Source organism: Lissotriton helveticus, assembly GCF_964261635.1.
Source record: "Lissotriton helveticus chromosome 1_1 unlocalized genomic scaffold, aLisHel1.1 SUPER_1_unloc_9, whole genome shotgun sequence".
Taxonomy (NCBI): Eukaryota; Metazoa; Chordata; class Amphibia; order Caudata; family Salamandridae; genus Lissotriton; species Lissotriton helveticus.
Window position 1 is genome coordinate 873,775 of NW_027611736.1, and position 18,416 is coordinate 892,190.

Consider the following 18,416-nt stretch of genomic DNA (forward strand, 5'->3'; position numbering starts at 1 on the left):
TAACACTGTTTATCTAATGTCTGATGGGTTTTCTTCGAAAGCCCTTTCTCCTTCAGAAGAAGTTTTCCATCGACATAACCAATGGGATTTCTGATTAAAGGCTAACAATCCATCCACCTCTAAACAGGGCTGGTGGGTGGACCATTGGTTTGGCTGATATCATGCTTAGTTGCATTTTTGATAGAGTGCCCTGTCACCACACCCTGAATCCAGCCCGTCTATTTTGAGTTACATTTGAAGACTGTCCCCCTCATTTATAGTTTGACAGGTAGCCCGCGGTCTGGCAGAGGAGCAGGCGTAACAACTTCCACTACCCCGTTGGACCACCGTCCACCATATTTAGTGATCTCCACCAACCTGGCTATCCCTTTGTCTTCAGAGGAGCATCTCAAACTCACCGTACAGTATACATATTTAAATCACAGTGGCTGACAGTCTGGTTGTTGAACTAACTCCTAACTAACTTATTGAACTCCCAGCTGCAGAACAAAAGTTCCAGCCTTAGGTACGCTTAATGAAACATGAATAACCCTTGACGGGCTCTTTCCTTCAATTCCTAGAGACTGAGGGTGGGGACGTTCCACTTTTGTGCTGGGGGAGTCTGCGTTGCTTCTGCAGCTCCCACTGCACCTTTGCCAACAAATAGTGGTGACCCCATCTTCCTGGTGCCACCATGCACTGAAAACGGACAGGTTTTCACCTCAGACCTTGCCACGCCTTGCAAGGCTATATGGGACGCTTTCCACCGAATCGCATGCATATCTGAGCAGCGGCTCTCCCGCTGCTCCAGGGAGAGCCACACAGACTTCGATGGTGGCCTCATGCCCCGTTTCCACTTTCTCGGGGGCCCATTCCCACACGGGCACCCTGCATCCAGGTACCTTTGAGAGCAGCTCTGGTGTCCACCCCCAGCTGCTCTTGCTGGCTTCACAACTGGCCTGCACGCTTGCGTGCTGCCACGGGAGCTGGCCTGTCATTGATTGATTGATTGATTTTAGATCTTATATAGCGCATACTGTCACCCTACGGGTATCCTGGCGCTTCAGACTGATGAACTATGACCAGAGTGGTAACAGGTCGCAGCAGTGAGAGAAGAGAGGACCGGAAACTTAGGCCTTGTGGCAAAGCCAGGTTTTTAGGTTCCTGCGAAACTCTAACAGAGAGTTAACTTGTCTGAGGTTCTGAGGGAGTTCATGCCATAAACGGGCACCAGCCACGCTGAAAGCCCTTCCTCCTAACCTAGACTGTTTAAACCAGGGAATCGTCAGCAGGCCAGCACTGGAGGAGCGGAGCTGCCTTGAGGAACGATACCATGTAAACCTTTCCTGTAGGGGGACAGGACCTAGCTCATGCACTGCTCTTAAAACTGTACACAGAGTTTTAAAGTGGACCCTTTCCCTAATGGGTAGCCAGTGTAGCTCTCTCAGAGCCAAGGTAGTAGAAGAGCTCAGTGGCCTACCAAGGGCCAATTTGGCTGCTGCAGACTGGATTCTTTGCAGTCCCTGGAAAATGTACACAGGGGCCCCCGGATATAGGGAATTGCAATAATCCAGCCTGCTTCCCACTATACTACTTACCACCAAAGGATGTGCCTCTTTAGGTAGTAAAGGGAGTATTTTACGTAGCATGCAAATTAGGGCGAAGCATACGCTGGCGGTCTTATTTGCCTGTGAATCCATCTGGAGGTCGTCATCAAACATTACCCCCAGATTGCGAACCTTCCTGACCGGGGTTAAAGGTTCCTCTTCTGGTGTAAGTCTGAAGTCAGATGGAAATTGTCTGGACATTCTACCTGCAGAGCAGTACACTACCGCAGTCTTTCCGCTGTTAAATTTCAATGAGTTCCTTCTGAGCCTGTCAGTCGTCTGCCGCATGCATTGCTGGAACATGTCCAGAGATAGTTCATGGTCCTCTTCCAAGGAGAAGGCTAGCTGTGTGTCGTCTGCATAATTGACTAGACAGACTCCAGATGACTTTATGATGGAAAGCAGGGGTTGCAGATAGACATTAAAAAGGATAGGGCTGATCGCAGATCCCTGCGACACCACATGGGTGACTGAAGATTTGCCAGAGGAGAATGGTACTAAGGTTACCACCTGCTGTCGACCTTCTAGATAGATTGAAGCCATTGCAGTGCCTGGCCTTTCACTCTTATCTTCTTCAATCTTTCCACTAGTATGGGATGGTTCACTGTATCAAATGCGGCCGACATATCTAGAAGCACTAAAACAGTGGCATTCCCCTTGTCGGCTCGCTTACGCAAATTGTCCAGCATAGTGGCTAGAGCCGTCTCGGTCACGTGCCCAGGGCAAAGGCGAACTGGTCTTTATCTATTAAATGATTCTCCTCCAGGAAGCACGACAGGGACCTACTGACTGCTTTCTCTAGAATCTTCACTGGATAAGGAAGGAGAAAGATGGGCCTAAAATTTGCCGGTATTGCCGGGTCCAAGGAAGGCTTTTTTAATCAGTGGAGTTACCACTGCCAATTTCCAGCATTCCGGGACCATTCCTTCTTCCAGAGACTGATTGCATATCTGCCTCAGCCATGGAAAGGTATTTTGCCCAAAATATTTCAATATTTTATGAGGGAAAGGATCACGGGGAGAGCCCGAGGATACATTATCTCCCAAGCTGTCAAAAGCTGCTTCTGTTAAAGCCTGAAAGTTTTCCAGGAATACAGGCTGTTGTAAATCTGCCTCAATCCATTGTTCAGGATTAAGTTGTTCACCATTATCATTAACGTGCAGGGTATTCACGATTTTTGCAATCTTATCCTGAAAATGTATATCAATTTCAACATATCATTTTTGGGATACTGCCACTTTATTTTCCATGCATATAGGGGAGGAAAGCTCCTTGATAATTTTGAAAAGTGCTTTAGTCCCATTAGACGTATGTATAATAGAGCTGCCATAGAAATCTGCCTTAGCCCTAAGGATTCCCTCTTTATATTGCAGTTGTATCCGTCTTAGATCTTTCGTATCTTCCTCACCATAACATTTTCTCCATTTCCTTTCCGCCTTCTTGAGGAGCATGCGGAGCTGTTTCAGCTCCTCAATATACCATGGAGCCAAGATTTTGCTTCTGTTTTATATTTCCTTTATGGGGATTACCAGGTCCAGGATGTCAGCTATGTGGTTAGTAAACACTTTATAGTTTTCTACTGCGGTCAACGTGGGTGCAAAGTGAGTGGCGTCCAGGTCAACTATAGGAGTTCCAGTCTTATCTAGTTTAGCTCATTCCCTGCCTCTCCTGTAAGACCTTTGCTGACGAGCACTGTCCCCAGAGTGTAGCATCCTAATGCTAAAATGGATAAGACAGTGGTCAGACCAGGTCTGAGGTACTATATTTAGTATCCTAGTAGTGGACTGGTTGGAAAAAATCAAATCAAGGATATGTCCCCCTTGATGTGTTGAACCTTCCACCAGCTGGGAAAGATTCAGGTTTGTGCATGTATGCCTCAGATCACGCAATTGGCTACTGACATTCCCATCTTCCTAGAGATTAAAGTCTCCTAAAATGATCACTTTGGAATGGGCCAATGCCAGGTTGGTGATAGTGTCAAAGAGATTTTGATAGTGTGTGGTCCCACCTGGAGGTCTATAGCACAACAATCCTGTAAGGAGGTTCCCGCTGGAGGAGTGTAGAGAGAACCCCAGCATTTCTATCCCCACTACTTCTCCTACCTGTAGGAGTCTAAAATCCAGCTCCTCTTTGAAAACCACCCCCACACCTCCTCCTCTACTCATGGTTCTAGGCTTGTGAAGAATTGTATACCCATTAGGGCAGGCACATCCTAGCTCTACAGCTGACTCTGCATTAATCCAGGTCTCCGTTAAGAACAAGGCGTCAAGTCCCATATCCTCTATCAGGCCTGATACCTCAGTAGAATGTTTAACAAGAGACCGGCTATTAATCAGTCCCCCGATAAAGGTCTTTCCAACCTTTCTCACATGAGCCAGGGCAGAGGTCGCTTTACATTCTACCTTACCTAGCCTCAGTAGTTGTTCTCTGTCATAGGTTAGATGCCCTCGATCGTCGTCCAAATGGGCAGCATTAACGGCGCCGTGGCATTCCCCTTGTCGGCTCGCTTACGCAAATTGTCCAGCATAGTGGCTAGAGCCGTCTCGGTCACGTGCCCAGGGCAAAGGCGAACTGGTCTTTATCTATTAAATGATTCTCCTCCAGGAAGCACGACAGGGACCTACTGACTGCTTTCTCTAGAATCTTCACTGGATAAGGAAGGAGAAAGATGGGCCTAAAATTTGCCGGTATTGCCGGGTCCAAGGAAGGCTCATCTCCGAGCACATCAGCGAACACACACTGGGGAAAAGCCATTCAAGTGCAGTGAATGTGTGAAGAGCTTTAGTTGGTTATCACAGCTACAATGGCATCAGCGAACACACACAGTTTAAAAGCCATTTAAATGCAGTGAATGCGTGAAGGGATTTAGTCGATTAGAAAATCTACAAAGACATCAGCAAACACATATTAGGGAAAACCCATATAATTGCATTGAATGTGGTTCAAAGCCATTCAAGTGCACTAAATGTGTGAATAGCTTTAGACGATTATCAGCTCTTCAAAGATATCAGCATACATACACAGGTGAAAGACCCTGCCACTGCAGTGAATGTGGAAGTAGTTTTGGTGACCCTTCAACATTAAGAAATCATCAGCGAACCCACTTAGGGGAAACGCCATTTAAGTGCACTGAATGAGCGAAGAGCTTTAGTCGATTATCAATTCTACGAAGACATCAGCAAACACATACAGGGGACAAACCATACCATTGCAGTGGATTTGGAAGTAGTTGAGGGAAGAATTTTCAGCAAACTACAGGGATTAGTGATAAAACCTATAAAACTCAACACACTTGAATAAGTTTAACAAGCACAGACTGGAGAATATTTCTAGCTGATTTTGGTGGTTGGTCCTTTTGTGCAACAACCGGTTCAATGACAGCTGCTAGAGAACAACGTTCAAAGGCAGAAGAAGTAAAAGTAGGAAATTGTGACCTGTAACTGTGAGAGATAATGGTTGCAATGCACAACATTTACATCCGAAGCCCTGACGCAGGGCAAATGATGCTCATTTCAATCACATGCATCTGTTAATGCACCCACCATAGTGACACTTCCCCAGAGGTGTCCAATATCAAGCTGGACTTTTGGGAAATTTGCTGGCTCACCACTGACTATAAATGATTCACGGCCAGATTAATTGTATATGAATATATTTTAGACCTTTCTTATTTACAGAGAATCACCCAACCAACTCCTACCTGGTGAAAGGACAAAATCCGTGCATGATGCCAAAATTATTGATCAGAGAGAAAGCAGTTGAAAAGTGTAGTTCTTAATAGGTTTCTGAAAGCTTGACGATTAGGTAAAGATTGAACCTTTAGCAGTAAATAACTTTAGCCGTGCCTTTTCAAGAGAGGCCTTATGTGTGGTTTAATATGAGTGTTGTGACCAGCATTGCTTTAATATATGCATATTGTTTTGCAGGTAACCGATAATTTGTTCCACTACTGCCAAGCTGGATATTATTGGTGGAGTATATGAACTGTTTATTTTGAAATTTATCACACTTTGAGTTTTTCACTCTTAGAGCAGCAGCTATATATATTTCTAGCTCAATTTGTCCTGAGGAATGCCCCGATACTGTTAGATCCTTGTGAGGGCAGAAACATGTCGACCTATTTCATCGCTTAACATTTGACTTTCAATTGTTAGCATTCTGCTTTTTAACCATGACAGAGGCACTCTGAGAATAAAGTTGGTATGGAGCTCCCTTTGTCATTTTTAACACACTTTTTTCGTATTATTTAGCGCTGCACTGTTATTCTTTGTTTAGAAACCCTCTTCACTTAGCAAGAACATATGCCTATGGGTTTCATGGTGTACTCTATGGAGTCATCAGCCATCCTCTGGTTTGGAAAACAGCTGAGGGCTTCTCAGTCAATTTTCTAGACTGAGTACCCGAATGAGAGGAGGCCAGGCCCAAATGTTGATAATTCACTACTTGTGAATGATGGGTTTTGGCAACGAAGTTCTCTCCTCTCCCGATGAGGTGGTTGTCATCCCAACCTGTTGACATATTTTCTTCCTAGCTGGTCTCTTTTCTGCTCATTTTCCACCTTTGTTCCTAGACCCTAGGTGTTGTGTGGTATATGATTGTCAATTAGGGGAAACACACCTTGTAGGTCTTGAAATTGTCCCTGAGACCCTCCTTAATGTGTTGTGTTCCGTAAGCTTTGGAACTCCCTCCCTGCACATATTAGAAACATTCAAAAACATTCTCTTTTCCGTAAAATATCAAAACTCACCTCTTCCCTGCATAATTGCCTCCTGGGTGTTCTTGGCTTGCTTATGGCAGTGACATTTTAGCGCTGTTATGCCCGTTGTTGAGGCAATGAGCGCTTTATAAAACCCCTTAACATAACATAACAAGCAAAAAGATACCCTTGTTTTATAAACTGCCAGTGAATGAATGGACATAAAAAGTGTGTGCTGCCTCATGAGTAAACAGTGGAACTTTGTGATGCAGTTGGGACGTCTTCAGACCACAAATAAAATAGATCGTAGCATTCTGAATCATCTGACATCTTCAGTAGCCAAAGATAGTAGAAACTAATGCTTTCCACTGAGTTCATTTTAACAAAGTGCTGAGTCCGGGAAGTTCTTCCTGCTGCCCACCATCATCATCATCACCACCCAGCCAGTGAGGAGAAGCAAAGAGACTGCTCTTCAGCACACCCATCCTATACATAACACACTACAGGGGTTTGCTCCAGGGTCAAACTCACTTTACTTTCACGTTAACAGCAACAAGTTCTAAACTGAACAAATTAAATTTAGGAACAAGTGGTTTGTACGACCATTAGTGGCATAATACATTTGAAACCCAATACTTTATACATCTGTGTTAATGATACATAACCAAACATCCAAACACCACCCATGTATTGGCATCCATGAGCCTTTAAAAACCACACTACAGAGGTGTGTACCAGGATTTACTTTAACATTAACATGAACTAAATTATGATACAGCAAGAACAATCATGATGCTATGAAATGTACACAATGAAGACTAGATTCTACTTATTACTACGAAATCAATGTTTTTTGATATGTAATAAAACAACACATTGTAACAATTAAAGTTCTGGAATCCAGTATGTAAAGTAAATATAATTTATTGTAGATTAATCCAAGTTAAATGATCAATAGATATAATGATAAAAACCCCACCAGGAGCAGTTCTTCTCTCGCTCAGCCTGTCTGCCATCAACTGCCTCTACTCAGAGCAGTCAGGTACCAAACATTCTAGTGTGTCATCAAACATTCTATTAGATGCAGTGGCTAAGCAATGGGGAAATCTAAGTAAGGGAAATGCAAAGCATGAGCAAGATGTAACACATCCCCCATCCTTAGAAAACAACAAATAAAGATAATAGAATAAATTGCATTGCATTCTTAAATATACTTGCGTGGTTCATATCAGCCAATAGAGTAACTTGCGGCTTTTAACAACATTGAACAATGGAACTCCTCAGAGTCCATAACAAGAAAATTGAGCAACTACGGCTCTTCTAAACATCAACAATTGAACCCATCAGAGTCCATAACAAGAAAATTGAGCAACTTATTGCTCTCCATAACAATAGAACAATTGAACTCCTCAGAGTTCATATCAAACAAATGGAGCACCTCAAACTGAGCACTGATGTGGCTCCTCAAACTACACATCTAATAAATCCCAACTCCTCAGAGTTCATAAAAGAAAATGGAGCGCCTCAAAATGAGCACAGATGTGGCTCCGCAAATTACATATTTAATAAATCCAACACTAGGACAACTAATCCTCTGAAAAGAAAACCTCAAAATAATTTGAGCACGTAGTGGTTCACAACAATAAAAGAAAATGCATGACTCTACTCAGTAATACATGTGAACTCCTCTAAAATTTTAGAGCACTAAAAAAACGTGGTACATTAAAAGTAAGAAAGAATAAAATTGAACACCTCAATAGAAATTGAGCACCTAAATGATGGTTCAAAACAGCATATTGATATCAAACATATCTGCAAATAATTACGAAAAATAAACATTTTGAGCACCCCAAAGGCACACCCTGACATCACGGTTGTAAACTTGAAGAATGTAAGCAAACTATTCATCAACACCAAAAAGCTCCATGAAATGTCTTTTAACAACCAAAATGAAGAGTGACAAACACCGCTCAGGCGTAAGTTATGCTACAAAATAAAACATGCCACCCATTGAATATCGTACCCAAGGTACCCAAACCAAAGGACTTTTAAAATTGAACCAATTCCAAAACACAACAAACAAACTACACCACAAATAAAAACACGCTGCCTTATAAAAGCATGAAGACAAATATCCCTGCAAAGGAAACAAGTTATTATTACGCCGGTGAGCGAACTCTCTCACCCGAGAAGTGCAGAACTCATCCAACGCAGATTGACAAGATCTCTTTTCCAGTGTCCACGAAGATTATCACCAACGGACATTTGTTGAAGTTCAGTCACTCATGTGAAGAAGAACGATGTTAATCAATCTCAATGTGAACAGCAGGGATCTCCGCCGGTTTCCTATTAACTTTATTGGCATTCAGAATCGTGAATAACAGGCAATTCACAGCAGAAAAAACAGAACTCCCTAAAATGGCGTCACGTTGTCACGTATCCACCGGATGGCTCACGGTGAGGGCGTGCCGACAACCGGACAGTGGCAGGATCAGCAAGTTTGACGTCACAGCAGGATTAGAACATAGGGCAGAACGTGAGGCGAAAGAATCACTAACTCCCTGATGCCTTCCAAATACGTCATCAAACGTATGGTAGCAGGGACTGAGAGAAGATCGCTGCTGGCAAATCGACGACCAACCGTCATTTCCACCAAGACGGTGAGTGTATAATCGTAGGCAAAAAGAGCTACTTTGCACACACGCGCTTCTCAAAAACAACGTTGTGAATGCGATGACCAGGCTCAATAATCTTTGTAAGTGCTCGAGCCATTGCTCACATAAGTCGTTGTTAATCATATTTAAATATAACCAGAAGAAATTAAAAGGAAGACACGTGCAAAATTCAGTACAGAGCCTTAGAACAGTACACAGGTTTGAAACGCTTGAAGATCCTTTGCCGAAGTTACAGTAGACACTGCACACAGCGCTCCGCTTAAAATTGCCAGCGTCTAAATTATCGCTGACACCGCAGTTTGTGCTTCGCACACCCAATCCAGTGTTTTTCTTGGAGGGGCCAAAGCAAAACAATAAGTCCATTCTCACGCTGCGCTCTTCTCTTTTTTTTAAAAGTTGTTAACAAATCAGGCCAAAACAGATTAAGTCTTAAAAGTTTTCTTCACGTTTTTCCAATTAAAAGCTTGATATGAGAACAGATCCAAGTACTCAGCTCAAATTACGCAGTCAGAAATCAAACACCCTGGGATAAGAGGCTGTCCAGATGACTGGGGACACTGGTGGGGCTAACCAGGGCGTTTCTGTAAAATTTACCTTTTCTTTTCCGGGTTAAGTAGTTCCTTGGTTGCAGTATTACTTCATTAAAACAGTCCTTTTTCCACGCATAAGTTCAGTTCTGTACCTCGTCACCAATTTGTAACAATTAAAGTTCTGGAATCCAGTATGTAAAGTAAATATAATTTATTGTAGATTAATCCAAGTTAATTAATCAATAGATATAATGATAAAAACCCCACCAGCAGCAGTTCTTCTCTCGCTCAGCCTGTCTGCCATCAACTGCCTCTACTCAGAGCAGTCAGGTACCAAACATTCTAGTGTGTCATCAAACATTCTATTAGATGCAGTGGCTAAGCAATGGGGAAATCTAAGTAAGGGAAATGCAAAGCATGAGCAAGATGTAACACACATGTATTTGAATTCATGGTATTTGACTGTTGATTGTATAGGAGATCTTAAATGTGATTTATTTCCTAAACTATAAAGATAATTTGTGATGTCAGCAAAGAGCCTAGTTTATTTGGCTGTAGAGTGGTCAACTGATCTCGATAGCATGACTGCTTTCAGCAGGAGTCTGCCGCAGGTGGCATTAGAGGACCCTAGTCTCAATAGCATCACTGCTTTCAGCAGGAGTCTGGCACAGGTGGCATTAGAGGGGACTATTCTTGCCAGTGTGCCTTCTCTCAGAGTGAGAGGTGCTGAAAATATGTCTGTATCCTGGCACTACTCTTGTTAATAATCCATAAAAATACCACAGAATGTTGAGTACTTGAAAGCAGTCTGCCATACAAGGGATTTAAACATGAATTTGTCAAATACATTTTTTTTTTAAGGTTCTTATATAACACTGTTTATCTAATGTCTGATGGGTTTTCTTCGAAAGCCCTTTCTCCTTCAGAAGAAGTTTTCCATCGACATAACCAATGGGATTTCTGATTAAAGGCTAACAATCCATCCACCTCTAAACAGGGCTGGTGGGTGGACCATTGGTTTGGCTGATATCATGCTTAGTTGCATTTTTGATAGAGTGCCCTGTCACCACACCCTGAATCCAGCCCGTCTATTTTGAGTTACATTTGAAGACTGTCCCCCTCATTTATAGTTTGACAGGTAGCCCGCGGTCTGGCAGAGGAGCAGGCGTAACAACTTCCACTACCCCGTTGGACCACCGTCCACCATATTTAGTGATCTCCACCAACCTGGCTATCCCTTTGTCTTCAGAGGAGCATCTCAAACTCACCGTACAGTATACATATTTAAATCACAGTGGCTGACAGTCTGGTTGTTGAACTAACTCCTAACTAACTTATTGAACTCCCAGCTGCAGAACAAAAGTTCCAGCCTTAGGTACGCTTAATGAAACATGAATAACCCTTGACGGGCTCTTTCCTTCAATTCCTAGAGACTGAGGGTGGGGACGTTCCACTTTTGTGCTGGGGGAGTCTGCGTTGCTTCTGCAGCTCCCACTGCACCTTTGCCAACAAATAGTGGTGACCCCATCTTCCTGGTGCCACCATGCACTGAAAACGGACAGGTTTTCACCTCAGACCTTGCCACGCCTTGCAAGGCTATATGGGACGCTTTCCACCGAATCGCATGCATATCTGAGCAGCGGCTCTCCCGCTGCTCCAGGGAGAGCCACACAGACTTCGATGGTGGCCTCATGCCCCGTTTCCACTTTCTCGGGGGCCCATTCCCACACGGGCACCCTGCATCCAGGTACCTTTGAGAGCAGCTCTGGTGTCCACCCCCAGCTGCTCTTGCTGGCTTCACAACTGGCCTGCACGCTTGCGTGCTGCCACGGGAGCTGGCCTGTCATTGATTGATTGATTGATTTTAGATCTTATATAGCGCATACTGTCACCCTACGGGTATCCTGGCGCTTCAGACTGATGAACTATGACCAGAGTGGTAACAGGTCGCAGCAGTGAGAGAAGAGAGGACCGGAAACTTAGGCCTTGTGGCAAAGCCAGGTTTTTAGGTTCCTGCGAAACTCTAACAGAGAGTTAACTTGTCTGAGGTTCTGAGGGAGTTCATGCCATAAACGGGCACCAGCCACGCTGAAAGCCCTTCCTCCTAACCTAGACTGTTTAAACCAGGGAATCGTCAGCAGGCCAGCACTGGAGGAGCGGAGCTGCCTTGAGGAACGATACCATGTAAACCTTTCCTGTAGGGGGACAGGACCTAGCTCATGCACTGCTCTTAAAACTGTACACAGAGTTTTAAAGTGGACCCTTTCCCTAATGGGTAGCCAGTGTAGCTCTCTCAGAGCCAAGGTAGTAGAAGAGCTCAGTGGCCTACCAAGGGCCAATTTGGCTGCTGCAGACTGGATTCTTTGCAGTCCCTGGAAAATGTACACAGGGGCCCCCAGATATAGGGAATTGCAATAATCCAGCCTGCTTCCCACTATACTACTTACCACCAAAGGATGTGCCTCTTTAGGTAGTAAAGGGAGTATTTTACGTAGCATGCAAATTAGGGCGAAGCATACGCTGGCGGTCTTATTTGCCTGTGAATCCATCTGGAGGTCGTCATCAAACATTACCCCCAGATTGCGAACCTTCCTGACCGGGGTTAAAGGTTCCTCTTCTGGTGTAAGTCTGAAGTCAGATGGAAATTGTCTGGACATTCTACCTGCAGAGCAGTACACTACCGCAGTCTTTCCGCTGTTAAATTTCAATGAGTTCCTTCTGAGCCTGTCAGTCGTCTGCCGCATGCATTGCTGGAACATGTCCAGAGATAGTTCATGGTCCTCTTCCAAGGAGAAGGCTAGCTGTGTGTCGTCTGCATAATTGACTAGACAGACTCCAGATGACTTTATGATGGAAAGCAGGGGTTGCAGATAGACATTAAAAAGGATAGGGCTGATCGCAGATCCCTGCGACACCACATGGGTGACTGAAGATTTGCCAGAGGAGAATGGTACTAAGGTTACCACCTGCTGTCGACCTTCTAGATAGATTGAAGCCATTGCAGTGCCTGGCCTTTCACTCTTATCTTCTTCAATCTTTCCACTAGTATGGGATGGTTCACTGTATCAAATGCGGCCGACATATCTAGAAGCACTAAAACAGTGGCATTCCCCTTGTCGGCTCGCTTACGCAAATTGTCCAGCATAGTGGCTAGAGCCGTCTCGGTCACGTGCCCAGGGCAAAGGCGAACTGGTCTTTATCTATTAAATGATTCTCCTCCAGGAAGCACGACAGGGACCTACTGACTGCTTTCTCTAGAATCTTCACTGGATAAGGAAGGAGAAAGATGGGCCTAAAATTTGCCGGTATTGCCGGGTCCAAGGAAGGCTTTTTTAATCAGTGGAGTTACCACTGCCAATTTCCAGCATTCCGGGACCATTCCTTCTTCCAGAGACTGATTGCATATCTGCCTCAGCCATGGAAAGGTATTTTGCCCAAAATATTTCAATATTTTATGAGGGAAAGGATCACGGGGAGAGCCCGAGGATACATTATCTCCCAAGCTGTCAAAAGCTGCTTCTGTTAAAGCCTGAAAGTTTTCCAGGAATACAGGCTGTTGTAAATCTGCCTCAATCCATTGTTCAGGATTAAGTTGTTCACCATTATCATTAACGTGCAGGGTATTCACGATTTTTGCAATCTTATCCTGAAAATGTATATCAATTTCAACATATCATTTTTGGGATACTGCCACTTTATTTTCCATGCATATAGGGGAGGAAAGCTCCTTGATAATTTTGAAAAGTGCTTTAGTCCCATTAGACGTATGTATAATAGAGCTGCCATAGAAATCTGCCTTAGCCCTAAGGATTCCCTCTTTATATTGCAGTTGTATCCGTCTTAGATCTTTCGTATCTTCCTCACCATAACATTTTCTCCATTTCCTTTCCGCCTTCTTGAGGAGCATGCGGAGCTGTTTCAGCTCCTCAATATACCATGGAGCCAAGATTTTGCTTCTGTTTTATATTTCCTTTATGGGGATTACCAGGTCCAGGATGTCAGCTATGTGGTTAGTAAACACTTTATAGTTTTCTACTGCGGTCAACGTGGGTGCAAAGTGAGTGGCGTCCAGGTCAACTATAGGAGTTCCAGTCTTATCTAGTTTAGCTCATTCCCTGCCTCTCCTGTAAGACCTTTGCTGACGAGCACTGTCCCCAGAGTGTAGCACCCTAATGCTAAAATGGATAAGACAGTGGTCAGACCAGGTCTGAGGTACTATATTTAGTATCCTAGTAGTGGACTGGTTGGAAAAAATCAAATCAAGGATATGTCCCCCTTGATGTGTTGAACCTTCCACCAGCTGGGAAAGATTCAGGTTTGTGCATGTATGCCTCAGATCACGCAATTGGCTACTGACATTCCCATCTTCCTAGAGATTAAAGTCTCCTAAAATGATCACTTTGGAATGGGCCAATGCCAGGTTGGTGATAGTGTCAAAGAGATTTTGATAGTGTGTGGTCCCACCTGGAGGTCTATAGCACAACAATCCTGTAAGGAGGTTCCCGCTGGAGGAGTGTAGAGAGAACCCCAGCATTTCTATCCCCACTACTTCTCCTACCTGTAGGAGTCTAAAATCCAGCTCCTCTTTGAAAACCACCCCCACACCTCCTCCTCTACTCATGGTTCTAGGCTTGTGAAGAATTGTATACCCATTAGGGCAGGCACATCCTAGCTCTACAGCTGACTCTGCATTAATCCAGGTCTCCGTTAAGAACAAGGCGTCAAGTCCCATATCCTCTATCAGGCCTGATACCTCAGTAGAATGTTTAACAAGAGACCGGCTATTAATCAGTCCCCCGATAAAGGTCTTTCCAACCTTTCTCACATGAGCCAGGGCAGAGGTCGCTTTACATTCTACCTTACCTAGCCTCAGTAGTTGTTCTCTGTCATAGGTTAGATGCCCTCGATCGTCGTCCAAATGGGCAGCATTAACGGCGCCGTGCACCTCCGATGCGCGGACGGGCGCAGATAGGCTTGCCGCTGGCACGCGTTCGGTGCGCGGGCTGCGCGCTTGCATTCCCCACTTAAATATGGTGGCCTGTAGGAACTGCCAAACAACTAGAGCACCTCTCAAGATGGCGCCTGAAGATGGCAGCAAGCCCGACCCTCTCTCAACCAAGCTGGCGCAGTAGCCACACGTGAGTTCCAGCCACGCCAAAGCAGCGGGCTGGGAAGTGAGTTTTCTATTTTTTCTTTTTTTTTTATAGTGCGGGTATGCGGAATGAGTTATACTGTGACAATCAGTCAGAAAGTCCTTAAAACAGAAAAATAAAAGCAACAACGAACGCGGCAATTAAAAAAGAGAAAAAGTCCCTGTGCTATACTCTGTGCGTCCTGCAGTGCAGTTCTATAGTCAGCCATTCTGGTCTGCCCGCTCCTGTGGGCAGACACGGACTCCACAGCCGGCTAGGCGGGGCCTCGGGGGAGTGCAACGGCACTCCCCCCTTATTCCAAGGGAAGATCAACTTTATTCCAGGAGATCAACAATTGTTATGCGTCCCTAGGTATAAAAAGACAAGGCAAGGGGGAAGGGCCTTATCAGTAGCTGGCCCGCAGCTGTGGAATGACCTCCCTATGGAAATCAGACTATGCAGTGAACACTTTCCCTTCAGGAAAAAATTTAAAACTTTTCTTTTCACCACTAGCCTATCTATTTAGGGAGGTAGGATATATGATTGGGCTCCCACTGCTCTCAGATGCTGCCAGAGGCGCGGAGATACTCCTATGGGAGTCGATTCCTAGCGCGATATAAACATGCAAATAAATAAATAAATAAACTGAAACTACCTCACTATCTTTAATTTTGTGGATAGTGGGTTGACTCTTTTATATGTATTGTCCCTCACTAGTTAGTTCTTTGATACAGTGGTTTTTAACCTGTGATCAAAGGACCTCTGGAGGTCTCCGAGGCTTACTCAGGGGGTCTGCAAAAGTTTTTACAAAATTAAATAATATTAAAATTAATAAATAAAAATTAATAAAGTATGTTTGAATGAAGAAGCAAAACTGAAAATTGTGAACCTTTTTCATTATTTCATTGTGAATTAAACAAAAGATTTCAACATTTGCGAACTTGTTTCATGTATTCCTGTATCTATATTTTTGAGTATTGTTTTGAGGTCCAAGACAAATAAATACCTCAGGCCGTGGGTTCCTGGCTTCCAATAATGACTGGATTGCAGTAATCATTCAGTGGGGGGCTTCAGAATTGAAAAGATGAAGAACCGCTGCTCTAATGTATTGTGTCTTTAACATTTCACTCATAAAACAGGCTATTTAGGGAAATGAAAGAAACAGACTGGCAGAGCCAGTGATCTGCATGTACTTCAATCAACCCAGCCAGTATAACCCTACTGTCTTGTTCCAAACCGTATTACATCTATTGTTGGAGCCTTAAAAAATGTTCTAAAGTATTTTTGAGGGAGTCCATTTTGTTTTGTTTTATTTACGTGCTTCACAATGTAAGGTCCAATTTACAGAGAAAACTTAATAGATAGCATTCTGAAAGCACATATCCTTCATTAGAACAATCTTCAATCACAAAAATACAAATATATATATTACCTATACATTGTTTACATGAATATATGGTTATCTCAGACAATATTATTTTCCCAAATAGATAACCAGACGCACAACTGTTGTGAACTCCCAACACATTATCCTGTCTGTGTTTGACCGATATGCAGCATGTCATTATCTTTCCGAGAACTCATGAATGTTTCAATTTATCCAAACAATAACTTTGCAACCACAGAAGGCAACACAAGTTTGCTACCAGCTCCATGATATCTGCCTTTCAAGGTCTGACAGTAAATGTGAAAAATATACATGTAGTCTTGTTTGACATATTTTCATCATGCTGGTTTATAGCAGTTAAGTTCCCCCAATGTAGAGTAAACGCCACTGGTTAACACTAAATGTACCTCATAAATTGACCACTGAATTAGGGAGGTCTTCACCCCAGTTTATCGCATGAGCTCTTGCCAGACGGCTGCAGCATCTGTTCCTATGCTGAGAGCCAATCAGAGAGGAGCAGAGCTAAGTCCAGCTGAATGTGTTTTTCTTCCAAGGAAACACTCTTTCTCGACTTATGACTGATAGTCACAGCTTATCCAATGTGAACAGGTATGCAGTGTGCTGAGTCACAAGAAAAACTCTAGAGGCAAGTTAGAGACTCCAAACTCTCATAGGGTAGCACATAGAAGTAGTCTTCCAGTTGCTACGCTCCTAGGAACATCCCACTCTTGTTGCAAATGTTCATATTATTCTTGCTGCTAGTAACATACAGGAGTGCTGTTCTAATTATATTCTGTGTGGTTATTACTCATGTACTAAGCAACAGGATTAGACAGTTGAAATAAACACGTTTAAACATATATAGTGTCTTTTCTTAGTACAGTACTTGTGAGTGCTAGGCTAAAGAACAAAATTGGGTTTGAATTACCACTGCATCCCTGACCCTTCGCAGAACTGCTAGTAATCCAGAAAGTACGGACACCACACCGGCACGTATGCCCAGTGGGGTAGTGTGGGGGGTACAATAACTTGGAATTCTGTTTAAGCGATGGAGCACTGAACTTAGTTCAGGCCCCCGTGGGTGGGAAAGCCAAAGCCGATTGAGCTTGGCCAGAGCCCTCGTTTATGCAACACAACAATATTGTTTACATGTTTATTGGGTTATCATAATCAATATTTTCTATCCAAAAAAATATAGATAGACAAACAGTTATCATAAGTTTTACCTTACTTCACATAAGACTGTATCTTCAAGACCATAATACATACACAAACAAAACATTTGATAATTAAAACGTCAATTATCACTCAAAAAAGAGAAAATGAAAACCATTCAAGATATCAAAACAATTGTAAATGAGAATGAAATCGCAAATATATAGTATAACTTCACAATACATTTCCACATGATTATATTGATCACTTAAATGATATTCTTTTAAACCTGTGCACATTTAATTAAATTATATTCTTAGTACAATATGGCTCAAAAGGTTATGTCACAGGATTTGTCTCTGTTAAATATATAGCCATTCGTATTTAATTTTCTCCATAAAGCAATTGACTTAAACAATAATATAGTTTGCTCAATCCCTAAATCTTCACTACCTCTTTAGAGTAGTGATACAAGTTCTATTAAACGGAACAGTTTCATTTTGTTAATTTATCTCATAAAAAAAATAGGTCTTTGAATCCTAAAAATGAATTCCTACTCCTAACTTCTAGAGAAAAAATGTAAACTCTGCTAAAAGAGAAATTCTATACCTGTTTTTTATAGATGATTTTAATTGACAATACTTGTGCTGAATTAATGTAAGAGTCTCAAACTTATATTGTGTATAATTAATTATTGCATTATGTCTCAGCCTACGATTAGTGTAGATAAGTATACCTTTAGTTAATGTACGCATTTATTGTCAGGATAACTTCCGCAGTCTTCCGACGAACACAGAATTATTATCAAGTCTTTATTTCTGAACAACAAGGACAGCATTACGACTATAAGTCACGTTAGTGGAGAAGTAATGCTGTCTTTGATAAGACTGAGACTTTCAGTGTCTGAAAAGTCACTTGGTCGGGTATTATGTATACCAAGTCGTTATCCTACATTGTGGGAAGAGCGAGAACCAGCATGACAGGAAGGAGGCCTGGAGGCAGCTGTAGTACTAAAGGTCCTGGAAAAGGCATCTGAGTTTGAGAGAGTGGACTGATAGCAAAGGAACCCTTGGACCAGTGGTGGGAACGCCCCCGAAGCAAAGTGTTTCTAATAGGCATGTATTTCCTGTGCTTGACACCTTAGCCTGGCTATCGCCCCTAGGGACGGGCAGTCTCTAGGGACTGTGCTTTCTGTGGCTCTGCTCTCCTATGGTAAAGGGACAAAGTAGTAACCCAGTCAGTATGTGTCCATGCA

At 43.1% G+C, this 18,416-nt stretch overlaps 1 protein-coding gene across 1 annotated transcript in view; it reads left to right on the forward strand.

The window, feature by feature from the left end:
* LOC144806605 (uncharacterized) overlaps nt 1-18,416 on the forward strand; it is an 85,848-nt gene that overhangs the window by 1,511 nt on the left and 65,921 nt on the right. Inside the window, 1 exon segment of the mRNA XM_078672934.1 lies at nt 4,421-4,799. Within this exon segment, the coding sequence (XP_078529060.1) occupies nt 4,421-4,799 (379 nt within the window).